We start from the raw sequence: 22275 nt of genomic DNA on the forward strand, positions 1-22275 counted from the left end.
TAAGTACGTACGTGTGTACGTTGTATGACGATGCGCCACAGTTAGGCGGATGCAAGTACAGTAGCTGATACACGAGCTACACTTATTGGTTAAGAAAGTAACGACAAAAGCCAGTTATGTAATTGATCGAGTTAACGTCCTCCTACCACAGCAGCACGGGGACAAACTTCCCAAACGAGAACATAAAAAATCGGTGGAAACCGGAAAGTATACTTGAAGTACAAGGCAAACGGCATCTCTTTCCCCCTCGCTTAGTACCGTTTATCTCTTTTCCCCTGCTGCATCGCTGCCGTGAGTGAACGCACACGTGACGCTTTGATTCAGCCTTTTCACAGGCGGCACAGCGCTCTTATCTGTGCACAGGATCAGTTGCGTAATTTGCCGCAGCCGCAAAACCGGTTTATGTGTGAAACGACTGAATGCAATGTGTCACGTGTGCGCTCACTCACGGCAGCGATGCAGCAGGGGGAAAGAAATAAACGGTACTAAGCGAGGGGGAAAGAGATGCCGTTTGCCTTGTACACATGAAAAGTCTCACCAAAGAACACATATTGTTTGGCAAACCGTGAATGGAAAAAGGCCATACGGCACTGCGTCAGAATAATGTATAAGAGAAATTATGGTTTTAAGCAGTCCTGCAGCAGTGTCCGCAACGGGGCGGGGACCGGAGGCAACGTCTGACCGGCGTACGGAAACCATACAAGAGAAAGCTGGTGTGCCATGGACAGCATTCCGGACGCTTCGTTCAGCTTGTTGAAGATGGCCGCGCGTTCCGCCCAGTCGCGGTGACGATGGCCAATCGTGTACGTCAGCGCATCCATGTAAAAGGTATGCAGTTGTGCGAGTAGCGGTTTATTCGAGGCAGTTGTGGTACCTAGTAAAATCAATATTCTGGCAAGACCACCTTGATCGCTGCTTTACCGTACTTTTTTACAATAAACACAAATTCGTATCGGTACGTTCCGGCCTGAATGGGAAATTCGTATCCGAAAGTCGTTTGCAGTTGCTAGACAGGAAGCCTATGATCTGTATCAGTTTCCGAACAGTTATACCGATCACGTTGAAATATTAACAATACCTACGCGGATCAAAAAATGCTGCGGCCAGCATCATATAAGATTCCGTCAGCGTCAGCCCGACTCTGTTGAATACATCGCTGAATTTGAAGCAGAACCGGCGGACTTCCGGATCCACACCCAGAATCTCCATCCAGTAGTCGCCGGCGTGAATCTGCTCGGGACCTGGCATGGTGCCGTAAAAATCTCCCTTGTAAATGTACTTCATATGATGCAACTACAAACAGCAGCAACGTTTTGATAGATACAGGTTTCCGCTAACACAGCATAAGTAGCTTTTTACCATAGTAGTGACAAAGGACTTTTCCGCCACTAACATAGCGCGATCAACCGGGCTCACGTCCTCGAATCCAGGGAGCATGGCAACAAACTGCGCCAGACGGGCGGCATCATCTAGCCGTTTCTCGAACATTGCACGCTGGGCACGTTCGCGTGAGGTCTGTGGCTGATACTAAAAAATAGACCGAAAAAACGGTTACGCAAAAGCAAAAGAACACTGAGCGCCTGCCATGGGCGGAGACCGTACCGGTAACTGTTGCGCTTCGAGGGCGGCTGTCATAAAGGCGGAGAACACGGCAATCTGGTCTCCGTAGGCGATCTCGTACGCCGCACACACCGCGCCACCGGCTTTCTGCAGCATCACATCGCGGGAATTGCTGACATCGGAGAACTCGGCGAAAGGAAAACTGGATGCCAAAGATGGGCGAAAGGTCGCTGCGACACTCGTGAAGCCGTGAAGATCTGCAAAAAAATTATTTTAATTATACTATGTATGGACTGCAAAAAATATGTTAATTATTGTTAATCCACACACGACATCATGGGAAACATATTACAGACACTGGTTGCTTGGACGCACAACTTTGCGGAAGCCGGGTGGAAACGTCGTCTGGGTGGGCTGGAAATCCTTGTTAAAACGTCCACGGAGCAGCATCTGCATTTCTGTTGAGCGTGGCTCCGTTTCCGATGCGGATGAGGGCGCTGCTTGTTGTGCTAGTGCTGGGTCCGCAACGGTCCTGTCCGCAGAAAGACATCGCTTGGCGCGCTTCCCTTCGCAGCACCCCTCCGAATTCTCCATTCCGGTAATGTCATTACATCCACCCTTCTAAAATCAAAACTCCTAAACTCTTCACTAGCTTCCAGTGGTAGCAAATTCGTGTCCAACGGTACTTTGACGCATTGCACTTTAAAAAAATTTTTCGTGTGGCATTCTACACAGATTTATACAAAGGCGTGGAAACGTTTTATGCACGCAACATCTTAAGATGTGCGGAGATAACATGAATGCACGCTTGTACGCATATGGTTGCAGAACTGATGGAAACTTAGTAGACTCGACCTGGTTTCTATAAGATCGCTTAACAATCTGACTAGGTCAATAAATCGATAAAAAATGCGCTTCCGAAGATTGCAGGTAGATGTATGTACGATGCCGAAACACACAACGGGTCATATCGCGGTGTAATAAAAAAACAATAAAAGCTACCATACACGGCAATAAATGTCAACAATAATTATAGGTGATGTGTATCAGGCAGTACAATGATAGTCTACTAGATACTAGTAGACAGTCCAAGATGCAGGAAGCATGTTGAAGCTCACCTCAGTCTCGCAAACGCGGTATGACACCGGGTGGAAAATAATCGATACATATTACCTTCACGATCTTTCCTGTGCTGTGTACATAAATACGCTTGGTGTAAATCTGAGCTGTCAGCCAGAGCTGGGTTCAGGCCTATAATTACAGTATTCCAAAAATCATTAAATAATAATTAGTAAGTACTTGCTAATCTGTCGCCGGTATTGCTGTGGCGAAGATCGCCGATCTTTGTTACTGGCAATGTCGTAAATGACAGGATCCGAAACTAACGGCTTAGAAGGGGTAGAAATATGGAAAACATAATTTGTGAACAAGTAGGGAAAATACATATTTAAAGTAGCTATGCCACAATAGAAGTCGATTACTCGCTTCGACGGTATTGTCGAAAATTACAGCCAGTCGAAGCCAAATGATTCATAGTGTGTGTGCGCAACATCTGGTTTGGGAAAGTTGAGGAAATAAAATGCTAAGGATTACACGCAAATCAGAATACCAAAACTTTTTATTTAGAGCACTTTTCATCATTCTAATTATTCTCCATTGCTCTAAATGTTCTCCATCTGACTGTTCTCCTTCTATTACTCTAGAGTCTGGACTCTAGTAGTCCGTACTCGTAACCGAGTGCTGAAATGTAGCGCGAAGCGCTCTTCACTCCAAGGGCGGTTGGTCCAATAGGCTCTAGTACCTCATTTGCACTATTTTGCACTACGAGAATATTTATTAATATCGCGTACTAGTGTTCCAGTTTTCTTAGAAGCAGAACTTACGCAGCCTGTCATAACGCATCACATTTACATTTACGTTGGAGTGAAGGGACGATTATTGATCGCTTTATTCAGCCAAAAGCATTTTATTCGTGTTTACTTGTGCAACAACTTAACACTTAACTTTGCGCTAATATGTGCTACCTGTACCTTTGCGATGGAAATTACGGGCCAAGCTAGTGCTCTGCTCGTAAACGTAGTATCAATTCCTGCATTGCAGTTTTAGGCAATTGTTTGTTTGCATTGGTGATTTAAATATTAGCACCCAAAATTACCCAAGCTTTATTTTTTGTAGCTATTTTTGATCCAAACTGGAAAAAGAGTTACGGCATTGGTGCTCTCGGGATAAAAGTATTTAACCTAGTTAAACTAAATGTGTACTACGACTGAATAAACTTATAAAGTTTATTATTATTAACTTCTTTTTATCTACCGAGATATTAATTTAATTAACAGTTTCTAAAGTTATGATTAAAAGGAAATGGAAAAATCCTAGAATTCTTTCTAGGCGGATCGATATTTAAGCAGGATATTTTCGTCCGTCGATAAGGATTATTAATCTGCAAAATTGTGAGTATCTTGCAACGAGAAAATGCGCGGAGAACACCGCAGAGGCATTAATCAAACAACGAAGACGCGAGCGTAAACATCGTGGGCGGACACCAACCCACAGTTTTCCAAGCATAACCGTCATTATATCACCGGAAAACAAACCGCTGGTATCAAGGTAAGGCCAAATTGCGGGAGCGTTCGCTCGATGGCGGCGGGTCGGCTCAAGATGTTACGCAACTTTAAAAATTGTATCCTCGTGACTATGTGTTCATCTCCGGGCACGCCGACAACGCTGGTCGGCTGGTGTCACGTAAGGAACCGTTTAAATGCATGCGCCCCAACGAATCTGCATCTTAATGATTTAACGACGAAGGTAATCGCAGTCAAAAATAAAAAGAATACATAAATATCTGAGATGAAAATGTGGTGGAAATTGGTGCCAGTAATACACGGGGATGGGAAGCGGCTCCTTATAACGGCCCATAACGGTTTTCTAAAAGAATCGTTGTGAAAGTAACAAACCAATCACTCACCTCGACGACGCCCGTGGAGTCCGCCATCCACAGGAAGGATAATATGAAGCCATGAGTAGTATGAAGCAATGATCCCGCATGATGCTACGGTAGGAAGTGAACTCCGACTCCAAGTATATTTTCTACCATTGCCTCATGCGGTACTATGGAAACGTCCAGTGGGATCGGCGCACAAAACGGCCTTGTGGCCCTGCAGGATGGCATTTGCACGCCTGTAAGAAAGCGCACATTATTCTCTTTTACAGAACAGAATTATGGTGCCTGTGACAGTCAGGATGAGGCAGGGCGTGGGACATGTGTACCACACTCAGGGTGAGAGGCTCCCATGTACTACCTGGTACCGTACAAAACCCACAAAACCAGGCGAATGAAGGGGATTAATCCAATGCGGCAGATTTCTGATTTACCAGTACAGTTACAAGCGCCAGGCTGTAGCCTAGTCGATACGACTATGAAACACACGGTGTTTCATAGAGTGGTATCATAGGCGCCAATCACGTTACAGATTGAATCAGTCATTAATTAAGTAAATGTACTAAGGCAGCCCATGCCCGTCACGCTGCTACAGCGACGGGTATCCTCCAGCTGAGCCGCACCGGATCGCAGGCACGCGCCTCTGTCAATCTAACGCGGCGCTCCTGCTTACTGAACTGCGTCAGCTGCATCATTCACCTGCCGAGCAACAGCACCGCATCACTGCAGTGCCCAACGAAGCATTCATTTACACCGTCAGTGTTTTCTTATACACCGTCGGTATCGGTGTAACACCAATACCGTAGATCAAGCGGGTGGGATGTTATTGTGAGCTGGAAAACTGCAGTGAACTGATTTCATCTGCAAAGCTCAACAGGGCGTGGCCGAGCAGCTCCTCTAATTGCTTAAGGTGAATGTCTACTCATATTAGACTTTACAGGAATCGATGGAGAAATTATTTTTCTATCTACTGATGTGAATTACGTCTTTGTGAAAAAAAATGTACAGAAGCAGTTATTTTTAAAAACTGTCATAGGGTAGAAAACTTTAACAAAATTTTAATACTGAGCAGTAGAGGAGACTATTTAAGTTCCGGGTGGCGGCAAGTTTGCGACCACAAGCCACAAGAAGCTAACAAGCGCCAGCCGCTTTTGTATAATAATCAGAACACGAACACTCTATCATAAATGATCAGGTATAACAATGAGATTTATTGCCCTGTTTGCATGTGCATCAACATGCCCCATTCGCGTTTTACTTTCCCATCTGAGCAGGAATGGCTTACGCAACATCCGGTTGCCGAGATTAAGCGAACTAAAATCGTCGAAAAGTTTAAATGCATTGCTGTGTACCAAAAGTCTGGTTATTACTCAATCTCCTTGAAACCTTGCTGTAAAACACACACGGCCATCAAGTCGAAAGTGAACTAGTTTCAGGTCATCGCACTTTTCCATAATTTTAAAATGAATTTCAAAATTTTTGAAATTTATTTTAACTTCGGAAAAAAATCTTGTGAATCTGTTACTGGTTCACTTTCGACTTTAATGTATGGCCAAGTGTCTTTTACAGCGAAATTTGAAGAAGATCGGGTAATAACCAGACTATGGTACACAACAATGAATTTAAACGTTTAACCCATTTTAGTTCGCCATATCGCGGTAATCGGATATTGTGCGCGCAAACAGTTTTCAAAACAATGTACACAAATCATTTAGCTTTAGAATGTCATAAAGTATTACGAGAAAGTAATTCGGAGTGCGCGAAAGCGAAAGTTTTAGGGTATGTGTATCATTTTTGACACATGAGACGTGGTCACCTGACCACGACCCTGTTGAATGCAGCGCTGAATCAAAAGCAGAACCGGCGTACTTCAAAATTAACGCCCAGAATCTCCAACCAGTAGTCGCCGGTGTGGATCTGCTCGGGATCCGTCATGTTGCCATAAAACCAGACCTTGTAATTTACAAGGGCGAATTTAATGACAACATGCCGGGTATACTTTAAATGATGCGATGCAGCTACGAACAACAGCAACAGTTTTGTAGACGCCGATTGCCGCCCACAGCATGCGTACCATACCTAATAATGACAAAAGATTTTTCCGCCAGTAAAGTAGCGCGATCGACCGGGCTCACGTCCTCAAATCCGAGCAGCATGGTGACAAACTGCGCCAGACGAGCGGCATCATCTAGACGCATCTCGTACATTCTTAGTTGCGCACGTTTGTAGCCGGCAGAAAGACGGACGGGTGGATGGTGGATGTTCAATGAAATTTCATCCACCAATCTGCCGACCTTCGGCAGATTGGTGGATGCGATTTCATTGAACATCCACCATCCACCCGTCCACCTTTCTGCCGGCTACACATGTTCACGTGATGTCTGTAAAAAGAAACGTGAAAACTGGTAAACAACCGTTACTTCTGCAGAATAACAAACCGAAGCACGGATTGTTGCCTGCCGTAGGCGGTAACCGTACCGGTAGCTGTTGGGAACTTGGGCTTCGAGGGCGGACGCCATAAACGCAGAAACACCGCAATCTAGTCTCCGCAGGCGATTTCGTACGCCGCACATACTGGGCCACCGGCTTTCTGCAGCATCACATCGCGATTCGCAGGTATTGCTCACATCCGAGAACTCAGCGCAATAAAATTGGACGATAAAGCGGGGCGGAATGTCGCTGCGACACTCATAGTATCCCGATGATCTCCAAAGAATACGAGTATTTCGAATTTTTTATTGACTATCCCGGCCATCTAACACACTTGTATCTATGGCCGGCCACCACAAAGCCGGCAAATACATCAACATGTATGCTTTATTGCAGTGCGTGAGCCACCACCAAACCGATTTTAAAACGCAAAAAAACCGCGTGCGCGGCTGTGTAATGGATATACGGCACTTCCTCACTCACTGCTATGCAGTACCTGTACTCGGCGGCTTTGCGGTGACCGGCAAGAGATACGGGTGTGCCGTATTAGATGGCCGGGATTATATTTACTCTGTTTTACTGTATTGGCAATCTAGGCAAGATATCACGGCAAACACGAGGAATGCCGTTTACGGACACTGACCGCTTGGACGGACTGCTTTGCGGAAACCGGACGGAAGTCGTCTAGCTGGGTCAAAAATCTTCGTTAAAATGTCCACGCAAAGGAATTTGCGTTTCTGCTCGGCCCGGCTTCGCCTCCGATGAATTTGACGCGTATTGAGCTCATCCTGTGTCCTCCTAGAAACACATCGCTTGGAACGCTTCCTGTCGCCATGTCCTTTCAAATGCTCCATTTCGGTAATATCATTGCATGCCGCTATCTAAATTGGCTGCATCCTAGGTAAAGTCTGCTCTCCCGCGTTCCAAAACAAATTTTTGCTTTCTGTTTTGCCATTCATCACCAAAACGATTTGTACACGTTGATGTGAAATCTGTTTGCGCACGCGGGATCCGGTTGTTAAGATGTAAAGAGTTAAAATTGATGAGCGTTAAAACGCATCCTTTTGTAACAAAGGCCTACGAAGTTGCAACAAGATTGTGTTAATAACCTGACTTAAAAAGGAAGTGATACAAAAATATACATCATAGTCGAAGGATTTCGGTGGAATCAGAAGAGACTGCTACCATGCGCCGAGGCATATCGCAGCATTAACAACTTACCTTACACAAATGAACAGCGGAGCGGAAATATTTCGAATTTGCGATAAGCAAGCGGCCAGTACCCATGGTATAGATAACATGACTTGGAGGCACCGCGTCCCGCGTCTGAAAGGAATGCTTGCCTCTTTCGCCTTGCGAAAAACTGCACGCGCAATGAACCCACCACGGGCAGACACAGGGCAGACCAATTTCTCCCTCCTCCTGTGTCTCCTCCATTGTTTTACATCGCGTATGCGCATGACCACTACCGGACTCCGCATAGTCACTTTTGTGAGTCGGGCCCGTGCCTGTGGGAGCAGGCCATGTCTTAGAGAGCAGCGTCTTAATTACTTTTTAATTACTTTTTGTGGCCCCTGCGCCCGGCTTGTGCGCCTGCTCTCTTGATCGGCGGCTTATCGCAAATCAGGTATTGTGTGTGATGCTGTCTCAACTCGTACAGTGATGATCTGCCGTTGAAAATGCTGGAGGCATTTTCAAGCTCACCTCAGTTTCTGTAAACACTATCTATCGCACTGGGCATGCTGAAGAATCTTTGACTAGATTCAAAAAAATCTATACCACCTGGCGATGTCAGCAGTCTTGTGCAGTATAAACCAACACCCATTAGAGGATATCAGGCGTACGATCCTGTGCGTGGTGCTACGCCCACAAGTGGCGTACTTGCACTCACTTACATGCCGTATTCGCCTCTCTCTTGTACGTACGTGTGACGCTGCACTGCACTCATCCACTGAAGTGGATATACCGCGTGCGCACACACTGAGCATACTTGCTCTCTCGTCCCTCTCTCGCCGTATGACTCAGCGCTTATACGCTCGCGCTGAATAGAGTCCAGTCTGCGCTCAGCATCACACAGCGCACGGCTGATATGGCCGCATCACGCACGTGGACACGCTCACGGACGCATCTAGCAACCGTTTCTAGATTCAGCCATACTGGCTTTGTTCTTTCTTCCTGCTATTACGCAGTATTGTCAGCACTTTATCTGTCAATAAAGACATCTTGTGAGCTCCTCGCGCTTGCCTGTTACAAGGCAATTAGCTATAGGTCGGTGCCGGCCGGGTTTAGGCACAGGTTTATCCTCTTATTGCAGCAAAAATGATTAAATTTTAAATTCTTAAACGTTATGGCATTGGGTATTCTGAATCTACATGGTGGAAAATACTCGATATAACCTTACCTGTACTCTACTCCATTGTGTAAGTAAACAGAATGGAGTAGAAATAAGCTGTCATCCACTGCCGGGTTTGGGCTACTCTGTATATCTTGCATGCTGTAATTAGTATTTGAAAATCAATACTTACCTTGCCTATCCGTTTCCCGTATCGACTGTTTCAAAGATCAATAGGAAATGCCGAATGTCATCCGGCTAGAGAAATCTTGTTCAGAAGGAACGAAATTTACGTACGAGTACAGACTGTATGGGGAATAAATATACAGAGTACATATTTGTAACCTACTGGTCAGCCGCTCTACGATTATCCGGCTACGATTCTACGCGATTCTTTCGCTCAACGGCGCCAGGGTTTCCAAGCGCTTTCCATAAATGCCGGTCTGTCCGGCGGCTGCATAGCCCAACAAGCGGTCATCCGTTGTGCACTGTATAAGAATAAACGTGTTTCTGTAAACGTATTTGCGTTAAATGTTAACGACCCTTTACCCGTACACTGCACTTCATAATGGTGATGATGCTAACCCAGACAGCCGATAATGCCATGCATACGCTTGGGTATGTGTGGTCACCTTTATGAATTTTACTGTTTATTCGGCATTGTTTTGGTTGTAAAACTGCTGCGCAGTTGATCGTCTACTATTCCCATTTAATACTGTTCGCCGCAAAAAGACAGCAGTCCAACCTTATCATAAACAGCAAAAACATTTCGCGATTATGAACGAATAACGATCAAGCAAGCTTTGAATGGGAAACTGATAACGTTTCTAAAATACTCATTTAAGGAAATCCCTTTTCCAAAAGCGACCTAACATACAGCATATGCAGCCATGCCGCAGTAAAAGTGAATTACTACCGTGAGCGGCAAATTTACAGTCAGATTATGCATAAAGTGGCTTCGGGAAGTTGCACGAGATCAGATGCCAAAAGATTTACACGCAAAAAGATCTCGTTATAGGAGTTCTTCGAAGCAGGGTAGCTGTTACGTTACCAAACTGCGGTATGGCTCGGATAGGCAGGATAGCTTCTGCGCACCCATTCCAACCGCCCGTGGACCGGGTGGAAGTAATATCCAGACACCATACTCACTATGGATTTTTCGGTTTTGCCTTGAATGACTACGCCTACCTGGACACCTATGGCACGGTTAGTACACGGCAAATTTTTCAGGACACTCTCTAGCGGATGTACCCATAGTATCCCACAGTATGCGTACGTATGCCACCTGTATCCCGTAAGCGACTTTTCTGTATCCCGACCGTTAACGTTAGAGACCCCGCTGTACACTCTCCGTATCCCACAGTATGCGTACGTATGCCACCTGTATTCCGTAAGCGACCTTTATGTATCCCGACCGTTCACTTTAGAGACCCCGCTGTACCCGCTCCGTATCCCACAGTATGCGTACGTATGCCACCTGTATTCCGTAAGCGACCTTTATGTATCCCGACCGTTCACTTTAGAGACCCCGCTGTACCCGCTCCGTATCCCACAGTATGCGTACGTATGCCACCTGTATCCCGTAAGCGACCTTTATGTATCCCGACCGTTCACTTTAGAGACCCCGCTGTACCCGCTCCGTATCCCACAGAATGCGTACGTATGCCACCTGTATCTCGTAAGCGACCTTTATGTATCCCGACCGTTCACTTTAGAGACCCCGCTGTACCCGCTGCGTATCCCACAGTATGCGTACGTATGCCACCTGTATTCCTTAAGCGACCTTTATGTATCCCGACCGTTCACTTTAGAGACCCCGCTGTACCCGATCCGTATCCCACAGTATGCGTACGTATTCCACCTGCATCCCGTAAGCGACCTTTATGTATCCCGACCGTTCACTTTAGAGACCCCGCTGTACCCGCTCCGCTTTCCAAATTTTTAGCGCTGTAGAGACATCGACGGCCGGTCGATTTGGGAGCAGTAAAGACACCAGGTCGGCAACGGAGTGAATCGAAGCCAGAAAGGCTGGGAGTGCTAATTCCTCCGAGCGACGTAAGCTAATACCACCTCTGCTAACCGGGAGGCTCGCCTGTCGCCAGCTGGGATAGTCATCGTGATTGGTTCGGACGTTGCACAACTGTTGGAAGCAGGAACGCAAGACTTCGTCGATTTTATACAATTGCTCTGAGTATTTCCAGGCATTACTACATCTCAGCATGTATACGATCTTTGGTGCCCCGAGGCAGTGGCGCAGAAAGAAAAGCGCGTGGTGACGTGGGAGCAGCTGCATCCGCTCACACACCGTGGCCAACGATTGCGCTTTCTCGGCAAACAGGGGGGCGATCGCGGCGTCCAAGATAGGAGCTCCAAGCAAAGTCAGACTGGAGCTGGACATTACACGGACACCGGGGTGTTGGGCAAGAAAATCATCTACTGCTTTCTGCTGAGCTGTCTCCGACCCGCCAGAAACGTATCGTTCCCACTTTGTGACGTTTATTTCCAATCCAATTCTCCGAGCACCTTCAATAACTCGAGCAAAATTCTCCTGTACACTTTCTGGGAGACCGCCAAGCGTCCCGTCGTCAAGGTACCAAGCGTTTAACTCGGTATTAAGGGTGAGAATTACGGCTTGCAATGCTAGACAGAACAATAGCGGGCCCAACGGATCACCCTGTTGCAGTCCTGATTCGGATGACATAACATGTTCACCAATGAACAGTGAAGAATGATGTCCGTAAGCTGACTGGAAAAAGGCAAAATATTCCGGGAAGTGCGATTTCACAGCGTCGAGCACTACTTCTCGCGAAACTGTATTGAACGCATTACGGAAATCCACTTTGACGATGGCTTTTGTGATTTCGGGATTCTCGTTGATAAATTGTCTGGTTCCGTGTACTATTGCTTCAGCCCCACCACGTACGTTAAAGCCAACTTGTCCAGGAGAAAGAACAGCAACCGCCCGTTCCGCTACTTTACTGCAAACAATTTTGGCAATGACACGGCGCAATGTCATTCCGAACGCAATGGGGCGCAGCCCGCCGTCCTTCTTCCGCGAGGCCAGCAGCTTTCCACCGAAGAAAGCAGGACGGATATCAGCTGGCACTTTTCCTTCCAAGACAACGTTGAGAACAGCAGCTAGGCTCTCGCAAAATTGTCCACTGTGATCGTCCATTTTCCCACCGACTATGTCGATTAGATGTTGAGGGCGCAACCCGTCTGGTCCTGCAGCAGAGCCCCGTGGAAAGCTGCGGATGGCTGCAAAAACATCTGCGGCGGTTACGGGAGGCGCTACATGTGTATCAGCATTGAGGACTGACACGGGCGGAGGCGCACATTCTGGGTGCTTCGCTCTAAGCTCCTTCAGAGTGTCAGAGGTGATGTCCGCGACGGAATCCGTAGACATCACAATGCGCATCGCACCAGAAACGGACCCGTCATCAATCTTTTCGCCGACACGACGAGCTATGTCTTCGTCCGTGCTGCGTTTCCTCTTGGTTTTGGCAGACTGCGCGGGTGGGATCTCAGTGTCACGGTCGAACAGATCTAGATTCTTTTTCACTGCAGTGGCCAAAGTGCTGGTGCGCTCGGATTTCGTTTTGGCAGGCAGTCGAAGCGCTGTTGGGGCAAAGGCAAACAGCTTCAGGCAGGAGGGACTGTCATTTTTTTCTGTTTTCCAGTAAATAAACAGAACTGAGCGAGTAAAGGCGCTCCCATAGTCAACCGTTTTTTGATACGGAGAAAAGGTTTCTCGAAGGGACGGTACTGACGGAGTTTCCGTGGTCACGGATTTTTCGCGACACGGTTACTCCGACTTAACCCGTTGACGGGCATTGGTGTTAGGAAACGACAAGGCGTTTGAGAATTTTTCCCCAGCGAGCGGCAATAGTTAATCGATATCCCATAACGTAATAAGCAATAAGGGACTTCAAAGCAACTATAAAAACATTATTCAACCTTATGTCTCAAGTTAATTAAAAGCTACAGGTGCGCGAAAATCGCTAATTTAGACTTGTCTGAGCTCTCTGATGCCTTGGTCAATAACTTTCTAGTCGATGATTCAATAAATTCGAGATAAATCAGCAAGGTACAAGTGATAATGCTTTATTCAGAAATGTCCACGATGCTATCCAAAAGTCAAACATTGCAAGGCCATTGTCCGTCAAACAAACGTGTTACTTGCTAACGCCATTGCCCATGAAGGGTCTAAAAGAACATGGAATTGGCCACGTGCGCTGTAATCCATTCATCGTAAACCTGCAATGTCTTTTAACGTCACGTTCGACGGGCCGTGCTGCGAATGTTAGAAAACGAGCAGTCAAATAGCTTTTATTCTAACTGCTAATTTAAAATTTTAAATAATTAGTGTACACCGCGCTTACATCTTGGTGTTTGTTCTCATCTGGGAACATTTCACTTAATCCATCCACCAGACAAGCGGGAAAAAAAGAAGTTTTGATGGCTTCCAGCATTTTGCCATTCTGTTATCACGAAAAAAAATTCTAAAGGTTGCTGCAAAACCGTTCTTAAAAGCACTAGATACAATCACAGAACCTCAAAAGTACTCATAAATAAGTCACTCTCAAATTTGTATCCAGCTTGAGCTAGCTGGAAACAGACACCTTCAGTTTCCAGTACACAGCACTATAAATCTTGCTCCGCGCTTTCTTGCCAGTATTCCCACAATCAATCTGCTTCTGTACAACGGCTTTCAACCATTGCGGCATAACTAAATCATGTTCCATAATTAATAATAATTCCATAATCTCCATAATAGTTAAAATTTAAAGTGCGAACAAAGTAAATCTACTAAAAACACTCGAAAATTAAAAAATCACCGCCGTGAAGCAGAAGAGCTCTTTGCAGTGTCTTTGTTGAACAATTGCAGTGGTGGTATGACAACTAATAATTTGGCGCTTGAAAAAAACCAACTTGCAGCAACAAAGCCGGTAACGCATGCACAGCTGTGACTGCTTAGTGTACCATCCATCACTACGATTTCCCACTTTTTTATTTGCGTTTCTTCCCGCGTGAAAATTCTGCAAAATATTAATTTCTTTATTCGTTGCGTACTTTTTAAAAATGCCTCAAACACGGGCAAAAACGCTTAAAGAGGCGAAGGATATTTTGAACAATTGACAAACAGACCACACCGGGAGATTGACATCGTTTGTCTTCCACCGGAACCTGGTGTGTGCTCGGATACAGAGGATATTGATGAAAATGATCTGAGACCGCAAATGCCCAAAGATGTGGCTGGAGATCTCGACGTTTGCTACGAGACCGATTCAGAGGCCGAAGACCGTCCAGCTCCAAAGCGAAAGGAAGGCGTCCTCCTCCTGCCGGAAGTAGACTGGAAGCCTGACGAGAGCGCTTTCGTGTCATTTCCAGAGCACACTGGAAAATGCCGAGGAAGCTCGCAAACGAACATCCAGAGCTGATCAGCAAGACACCTTTGGAACTTTATAAGATGTATTTTGATGATATTGTAGCGACTCATATTATTACGGAATCCGAACGATATGCCAGAAAGCACAACGCTGATTTCCAGCTTCCCATGCCTGATCTTTTTTTGTTCATCGAGATACTCTTGTGCAGCGGAATTGTGTAGCTGCCTACTACGAGACACTTCTGGATGCGCTCCGTATTGTTCAGCTTTCCTGCCCTTTCATCGAAGATGTCATGTAAACGATTCGAGGTGAGCAAGTGCAAATAAATTATGTTTTGGTGCAGTTTTGCCGTCACCTAAGGCGGGTGCAATATAAGTAGTATTTTTTTATTGCGGAATCAGGATAAGGTCTTGTCGCTTTGGACATAAAACATACGGCACGTACTTCCGGTTGCAGGAACCCATCAAAAAACGCATTTGTTCATCGACACCCTGAGCGGTTGGCATTAATAATTTTATTTCATTTTTAGAAAATTAAAAAATATTTCCATCTGGCCGACAACGACCACTTGGATCCGGAGGATAAAATGGCCAAAGTTAACCCATTTTTCACTCTTCTGAAGGAAAGACTTCTTCAGTTCGGGATTTTTGATCCATTTCTTAGCGCTGATGAACAAATGATTTCTTATTTCGGGCACAATTCTTGCAAAATGTTCATGAGAGGCAAACCATGCCGGTTCGAGTACATGCTTTGGGTGCTGTGTGGATCACGGGGATATCCGTACACATTTTTCGCGTACACCGGAAAAGACGCTACGGGCAAGAATGTTGCCGAACTAACGAAGCCGCTTGGATTTCGAGTCGTTTTGAAATTGTTGTCTGTGGTCAAGTGTCCAGTTGCACACTGCGTGTTTTTCGCTAATTTCTTTACGTCCTATGCGCTTTTGGAGGAATTTCGAGCGCTCGGTTTTAGAATTTTGAGCGCTCGGTTTCCGGACAACAAGAAATTTAAAAAAACTGAACGTGGTAGCCACGCTGCCTATTGTACGGCCAATGTGATTGCTGTGAAGTGGCATGACAACACCGCAGTATGCCTCGCGTCCAACTACGATACCGTTACACCTCTTGGAAAGGCAAAGCGATGGAGTCGCGCCGCGAAGAAGATTTTAATTGACCAGCCGCGGATGATTGCCAACTATAATAAACATATGGGAGGTGTTGACCTTTGTGACCGGTAACTTCCGGCTGATGCTGAGTTTCAAAAAGTGGTGGTGGCCTTTTTTTTCAAACTCCATTGCCATGATCGCGGTTGCGGCATGGCGAGTTCATGGTAAGGTAGGAGGCAAACTCACACAAATTGAGTTTCTTTCGCAGCTGGTTGAAGAATTGCTGATGTGTGATGCGCCGCCGATCACTACTGCAACTGGACCGTCCACTCCAATTTCTGATGCGGCCCGCTACGACAGTTGTGGCCACATCCAGAAAAAATGCAAGCCCGGACGATGCAAGCAGTGTAAACGCAACTCAGTGTGTCAGAAATGCAGCAAGTGCAATGTTAAATTACACCAGGACTGCTTCGTGAAGTACCATACGCGAGAATAACGAAAGTTTTAAAACTACTATTGCTACTATCGTTTATTTTGTGTTTTTTTACCTGTATTATTGTTCAAAATGCTTGAGAACGGGTTTTGGGCGTTTTTAGTTTTTTGCTGACCAGTGGTCAATTTGTTGACCACTTCTGTACCCTTGTTTTAAAGTACTTTTTTGTATTGTTTAATGAAGTTATTGCGTTGACATAATTCTTGTTTGCTTAATTTTGCAGAAGTAAACGTTTTTATGCCGTAGACTGTCCATGGGCATTGCCGTTGGCAAACGACATACTCACCACCACTGACCTATGGTCCGCACAAGCTCACAAAAAATTTCCTTTCTTAATGACTTTTTTCATCGGAAAATCCCGATTTTCAAAAGGAAATTCGCACTCCTTTGGGTACCGCCCGCTGGAGGCTTAACCGAGCGACCACGACTGACCAGTGAATAAAATTGCTAGATGGGTTAGTGACCGAGGTACAACCACGGTCCAGTGAATAAAATCGCTAGAATAGTCTAACCGAACATTAAATAGTTTTTAATGTCTTAAGTATAGTAAATGAAGAACGCAGAATTAAAGTCCTGGGTTATAATGACTGTAAGCACTGAGAAAGCGGTATTTAACATATATTACTAAAATGGTAATAATACTGTAATAGGAGCTACCTATAGAAAGGTGTGAGTGAGGCTTTGAAATCAAACTGCAGAATCAACGTACATTTCGATATATAGCTTTCCAAAACAATAAAGAATCTTTACCTACCTGTTCTCTATAAACACATGTTCTGAACATATCGAAGGGTCTCTTTAATCCTTTATATATTTTTAATGACTCTGTCTGATTTTTCCAGAATCCGTTTCCCCGCTTATCGAATCGATAACGAGCATGAAGAGCATTTAAAACTAGAATCGGGTAAGCGGTAGATCTTCAAAACGCCGCGACCTCTCGAAAATACAGTCAGTAGTACTCTCCATTACTTAAATGCCGTGCGCGGATGCGCGAGGATACCTCACCCCACCCGTTTTAAATCGAACATGATTTTTTGTACAGCCCTGCTACGCCAAGTTGGGACAGTTGCACAAATTAAATTATAAAATATTTGTATTCATCGTTTTACTTGTATCCTTTAACATTACTAGTGTAACTTTTTATTACAAATCCAGAACTGTTAAAACCATCAAGTTCGGGTCTGCCAGTGGCGAGCCAAGCGGATATTTAGAGGGCGGGGTGGTGATCTGTTTTAGAGCTCTTATAACTTCCCCTTTAAAAAATTCACCGATCGATATTTTCTCGTGGACTTTTTTGAAATCTATTGAGAGACCCAAAAGGTGTCCATCGCAAGTTGGCAAAAGGATTGTGCTCAACCAGTGCTCGCGGTCGGTACGAAATTAAGGGACGTTCCCATAGACAGCTATGTTATAACCAATCATCGGGAGAACTGGGTTGCCTAGCACACATAGTGTTGTATCCTCGAACATATTTTCCAAGGATGAACACATATTTTCCAAGGATGACACAGAGAAAACCTCATTCAAATTTAATATTTTGACTGACATTTATTGCACAGATGGGAAGATGGTTGGTCCGAAAAAGGGGAACAAAATATCAACAAAGCTGCAGATAGAAAACGATATAGTTGCTGTTTGAATTCTCTGGGACGGAATACCCCGGGCTTATTGTGCGGATAGCGAGACTTAAATTGACACTATAAACTTCCTGAACGAGATTTTACCAAAACAATTTACATTCGGCACCTTGCGACTGTATGGGGAGCATGCAGAGGAAGTTATCCTCCAGTTTTCGGGCACCTGCAGTCAGACTGCAAAGGTCACTCACATCTGGGTGAAATCGACTAGCATACAGAACAGTTTACAAGAGTACTGCATCGCGAACAATCTAGAGTCACCAATTTAAGACTATCACACCAAAAGAATTTTTAAAGAAATTCTAAATGGGAAGTGTCCAATCAGATCGAAGGATCGAATCATATTTTCCAACTAGTCTGCTCTAGTTTTAATCTCATTATAATTCGAAACAAGCTTCCAGCATGAAAACCTCAAATGCAAAAGATGTTGGACAAACATAGGGATCATGTGAACATTTGATAAGTTTTAATCTGCTGTCGGCTGATTCCTCGGAATTTTTGAGAAAAACTGTCCCAACTTGGCGTAGCAAGGCTGTAGTTTGTACAGAAAGCTGGATTTGCATTAATCTGTATCAGACGTTCTTTAATTCAAACACCACGTAACATGCGAAGTAAACAGCTTGCTGTTCTTCGAAGCAAATATTAAATATTTTTTATTCCCCAAGTTGCCCTATTTGCCTTTCTCGAACACCACCTTGCCTTATCTACTGAAAACGAAAATATAGCAAATTTGCCTTAAATCGCAGACAGTTCTGCAAGAAGGGCAATCGCGCCAAGCCGGGAAAGCAGTTCACAGCGTAGAAACTAAAGCTTTAGTTGACCTGACCACGCGCTAAGTAAGCTTGCATGAGTACAGAATTGGATGTGGCGCGAATCGTACTATGTTAGGTGGAATGCTGCATGGTTAAGTAAAGAGCAACTGACTTTTCAGTTTAATAGCTACAAGCACAGCGCGCGGCGCTTACGCGCCGCGCTGCAGTGCAAAGGCGGTTCTTGTCGGCTGGGCTGTTTTTGCTAAACGAATCGAAGTGAAACAGTTCTATATGCTAAGTACGTCTTATTGAAAAGGGAATACAGTTACTGTATCTAGAGCCTGGTTAAACCGAAATTCTTCTGTTACAAATCGCAAAAGCGTGGACGAAAAATGCGTAACCTTCGGTGACCAAAGACTCAAAAAGGCGGGTACCGCACGCGTGGCCTTCGGTGACCAAAGGCTCAAAAAGGTGGGTACCGCACGCGTGGCCTTCGGTGACCAAAGGCTCAAAAAGCCGGGTACGGCACGCGTGGCTTTCGGTGACCAAAGGCTCAAAAAGGCGGGTATCGCACGCGTGGCCTTCGGTGACCAAAGGTTCAAAAAGGCGGGTACCGCACGCGTGGCCTTCGGTGATCAAAGGTTCAAAAAGGCGGTTACCACACGCCTGGCTTTCAGTGACCAAAAGCTAAAAAAGGCGGGTACCACACGCCTGGTTTTCGGTGACCAAAAGCTAAAAAAAACGGGTACCGCACGCGGGACCTTTGGCGTCTAAAGGCTCAAAAAGGCGGGTGCCACGCGCGTGGCCTTCGGTGACCAAAGGCTGAAAATGGCGGGTACCACGCGCGTGGCCTTCGGCGACCAAAGGCTCGAAAAGGCGAGTACCGCACGCGTGGCTTTCAGTGACCAACGGCTCAAAAAGGCGGGTACCACGCGCGTGGTCTTTGGTGATCAAAGGCTCAAAAAGGCGGGTACTACACGCCTAGCCTTTCATGACCAAAAGCTTCAAAAGTGGGTACTACAGGCGTAGCCTTTCGTGACCAAAAGCTCAAATGGGCGGTACCACACGCGTGGCCTTCGGTGAATAAAGGCTTAAAAGTGCAGGTACCGCACGCGGGACTTTCGGTTACTAAAGGCTTAAAAGGTGGTACCGCAAGGTAATTAAAGGCTTAAAAGACTTTACCGGTAAGTTAATTAAAGTTATCAGGTTTCTTAAAGAACTAATGTTTGGAAGCTAAGTAAGGAGCAATGCTAAAGCTGGGATCCGGTTTATCAGGGGAAGGTTTTCACAGGTGAAGGTACTAAGTTTCGGAAACTTGGTAAGGACAAACGCGCAAAAGCACAGGTTTAAGGGGCTGCAAAAGCATAAAACCCGCTAGGCGGGTTCTGGCCAATCAAAAATGGTTAGGCTGGTTCTGGCCAATCACAACGTTTTGGAGGCAGGAGCGTTCCGGAATAACGGTTCTGCTTTAATATATAGGATATAGCATACTGAAAGGCGGAGCCGCAGGAGACGCCGAGCTGCGGCACGAGCGGAGCTCATGGAGCACTAAGCATGGAAAAATTTCGCGTAACAGTTCCCGCTTTTGAAAAAAAGTTAAAAGGAAAGAAGGAAACACAACAAAATACTTCTGTTCTCATTTAATGAAAAATGTTTGATGTGTTCTGTGGTCAAAGCAGTAGTAAAAAGGAACAGCGATAGCAAGTATTTGTTAGTAATCTGATTGTTAAACTGGTATACAAGAGGCACCTGCCCCAGCACCAGTGTTGTTAGTATTAAAACTGAGATTTCAAGTACAAGTAAATTGTTATCGTATAGTCTCTACAGACCAAAAAGAAGAAAGGAGAGCAACTTCTAATAAATTACGGAGCCGCTATGCAGCAGGTGCACGAAATTTAAATGACTGGATAACTGACCTGGAAATTAAGAAATGGGAAACCAATGAAAAGATTTCTCCGCTTCTAGGGGAAACAAATTTCGGGTTTCAGGTTTAAGGTAATCTCGGCTTTTAGTTAATGCGACAGGCAAATTTTTCAGTAGATATTATCGTCATCTGTGGGCTGTGGTATATTGTAGAATTTTGGGCTTCGTCCATAAACCTACGATTTACCTGCAGACGGCAGCCATGAATTTCAAATTTTGCACTAGGCAATACGTCATTTGCCCATCGCATTAATTATTCCGCGCAATTTCGTGAGGTCTGCTAATAAAATTATCCTAATTCAGATCTATATAGCCACGAATGGGATACACCAGAGCCGGCAAACCAGAAATGACTGACCCAAACCAATATTATATTCTGAAAGCCCGTAGTCGAAAACCCGGCCAGATAGTATTCATTTCTTTCAAAACCTCTCCCGCTTCGAACGCCAAAGCGGAAGATTTTTGACTACCTTCACCAAATGCAACTAAATTATTGTAATAATAAGTATTATCGCGGTATTTTTAACCGGGCAACGTTGCCACGTAAACCAACTAAAATATAAATAAAAAATGAAAGTCATTTCTACTAAGCATTTAACTATCAGAATGAATTTATTTAGCAGACCGTTATTACGACAAGAACGACAACATAATATCTAACGTTGTCATCGAGGACATTTTCTGCACGAGTGACAGCCGACCAAACTACCAGTAGGGTCCAGTGTACGGGGCTCGTTAGGCGAGCGGGTGACCGAGCTACCGGTACTGTTCAGTGCACAGAACCCGTTCGGGGAACGAATAGCCGAGCAACCGGTACTGTCCTGGGTAGGGGACCCGCTAGGTGAGCGGGTGACCGAGCTACCGATACTGTCCATTGTGCGGAGCCCGTTAGGCGAACGAATGACCAACCTACCAATACTGTTCGGTGCACAGAGCCCGTTAGGCGAACGATTGACCAAGCAGCCGGTTTTGTCCAGCCGACTCCAGCGCAAATAGCCCGCTAGGCAAGCGAAACAGCCTAGGCTTCGCCTCCGCGTTTCTTGTGGTCAACGGCCACTTTATTTAACTCTCAATGAATATTTATTAAAACAACACATTTCATCGAAGCATAATGGGTGCATGGAATTTGCGCAAAAAACGGTCGAAGCATAATCGGTGCATCGCATTTGCGCAAAAAACGGATTTTATATAAAAACACGGATTTCATTTTTTTACGAGTATGATTTTTTTAATCAGTTCATGATTCTTTCAAATCACCATGAATTGTCACAACTGAATTCATGATTCTGTGACCTTTAACTTGATTAATCTGGGTAGTGGAAGCTCGGTCACTGGTTTAAGTGACGAGCTCGAGTTCAAGTCACTGTTCAAGTGGAAGCTCGGTCACTGGTTCGAGAAAGACGAACATTGGATCATTGGATTCCTAGCCGGTGACCGAGCTAGCGGGTGCACAGAGCCCGTTAGGAGAGCGATTGATTGAGCTACCGGAACTGTCCAGTGTACCGGACCCGTTAGGTGAGCGGGTGACTGTCCAGTGTACCGTACCCGTTAGCTGGCGAGTGACCGAGCTACCGGTACTGTCCAGTGTACCGGACCCCATTATGCTTCGACGAAATATGTTATTTTAATAAATATTCACTGAGAACTAAATAAAGTGGCCGTTGACCACAAGAAACGCGGAGGCGAAGCCGAGGCTGTTTCTTGTAAATAATACT

General features: G+C 45.3%; 2 protein-coding genes across 2 annotated transcripts; both read right to left on the reverse strand.

Moving 5' to 3' along the window:
- Nucleotides 1–571: 571 nt before the first annotated feature.
- LOC129588969 (uncharacterized) lies at nucleotides 572–4836 on the reverse strand. Its single transcript, XM_055483404.1, has 6 exons — nucleotides 4526–4836; nucleotides 1917–2181; nucleotides 1603–1817; nucleotides 1360–1527; nucleotides 1083–1293; nucleotides 572–874 (listed from the first exon to the last, which is right to left on the reverse strand). Exons 1-6 carry the CDS (start codon nucleotides 4550–4552, stop codon nucleotides 618–620), a joined length of 1143 nt encoding a protein of 380 aa, XP_055339379.1. The 5' UTR covers nucleotides 4553–4836; the 3' UTR covers nucleotides 572–617.
- A 4807-nt stretch (nucleotides 4837–9643) lies between these two features.
- On the reverse strand, nucleotides 9644–12435 carry LOC129588896 (uncharacterized). Its single transcript, XM_055483312.1, has 2 exons — nucleotides 11182–12435; nucleotides 9644–9748 (listed from the first exon to the last, which is right to left on the reverse strand). The coding sequence occupies exons 1-2, from the start codon at nucleotides 12433–12435 to the stop codon at nucleotides 9644–9646; spliced, it is 1359 nt and encodes a 452-aa protein (XP_055339287.1).
- Nucleotides 12436–22275: the final 9840 nt, after the last annotated feature.

Source organism: Paramacrobiotus metropolitanus, unplaced genomic scaffold (genome assembly GCF_019649055.1).
Source record: "Paramacrobiotus metropolitanus isolate TYO unplaced genomic scaffold, Prichtersi_v1.0 Parri_scaffold0000032, whole genome shotgun sequence".
Classification (NCBI taxonomy): Eukaryota; Metazoa; Tardigrada; class Eutardigrada; order Parachela; family Macrobiotidae; genus Paramacrobiotus; species Paramacrobiotus metropolitanus.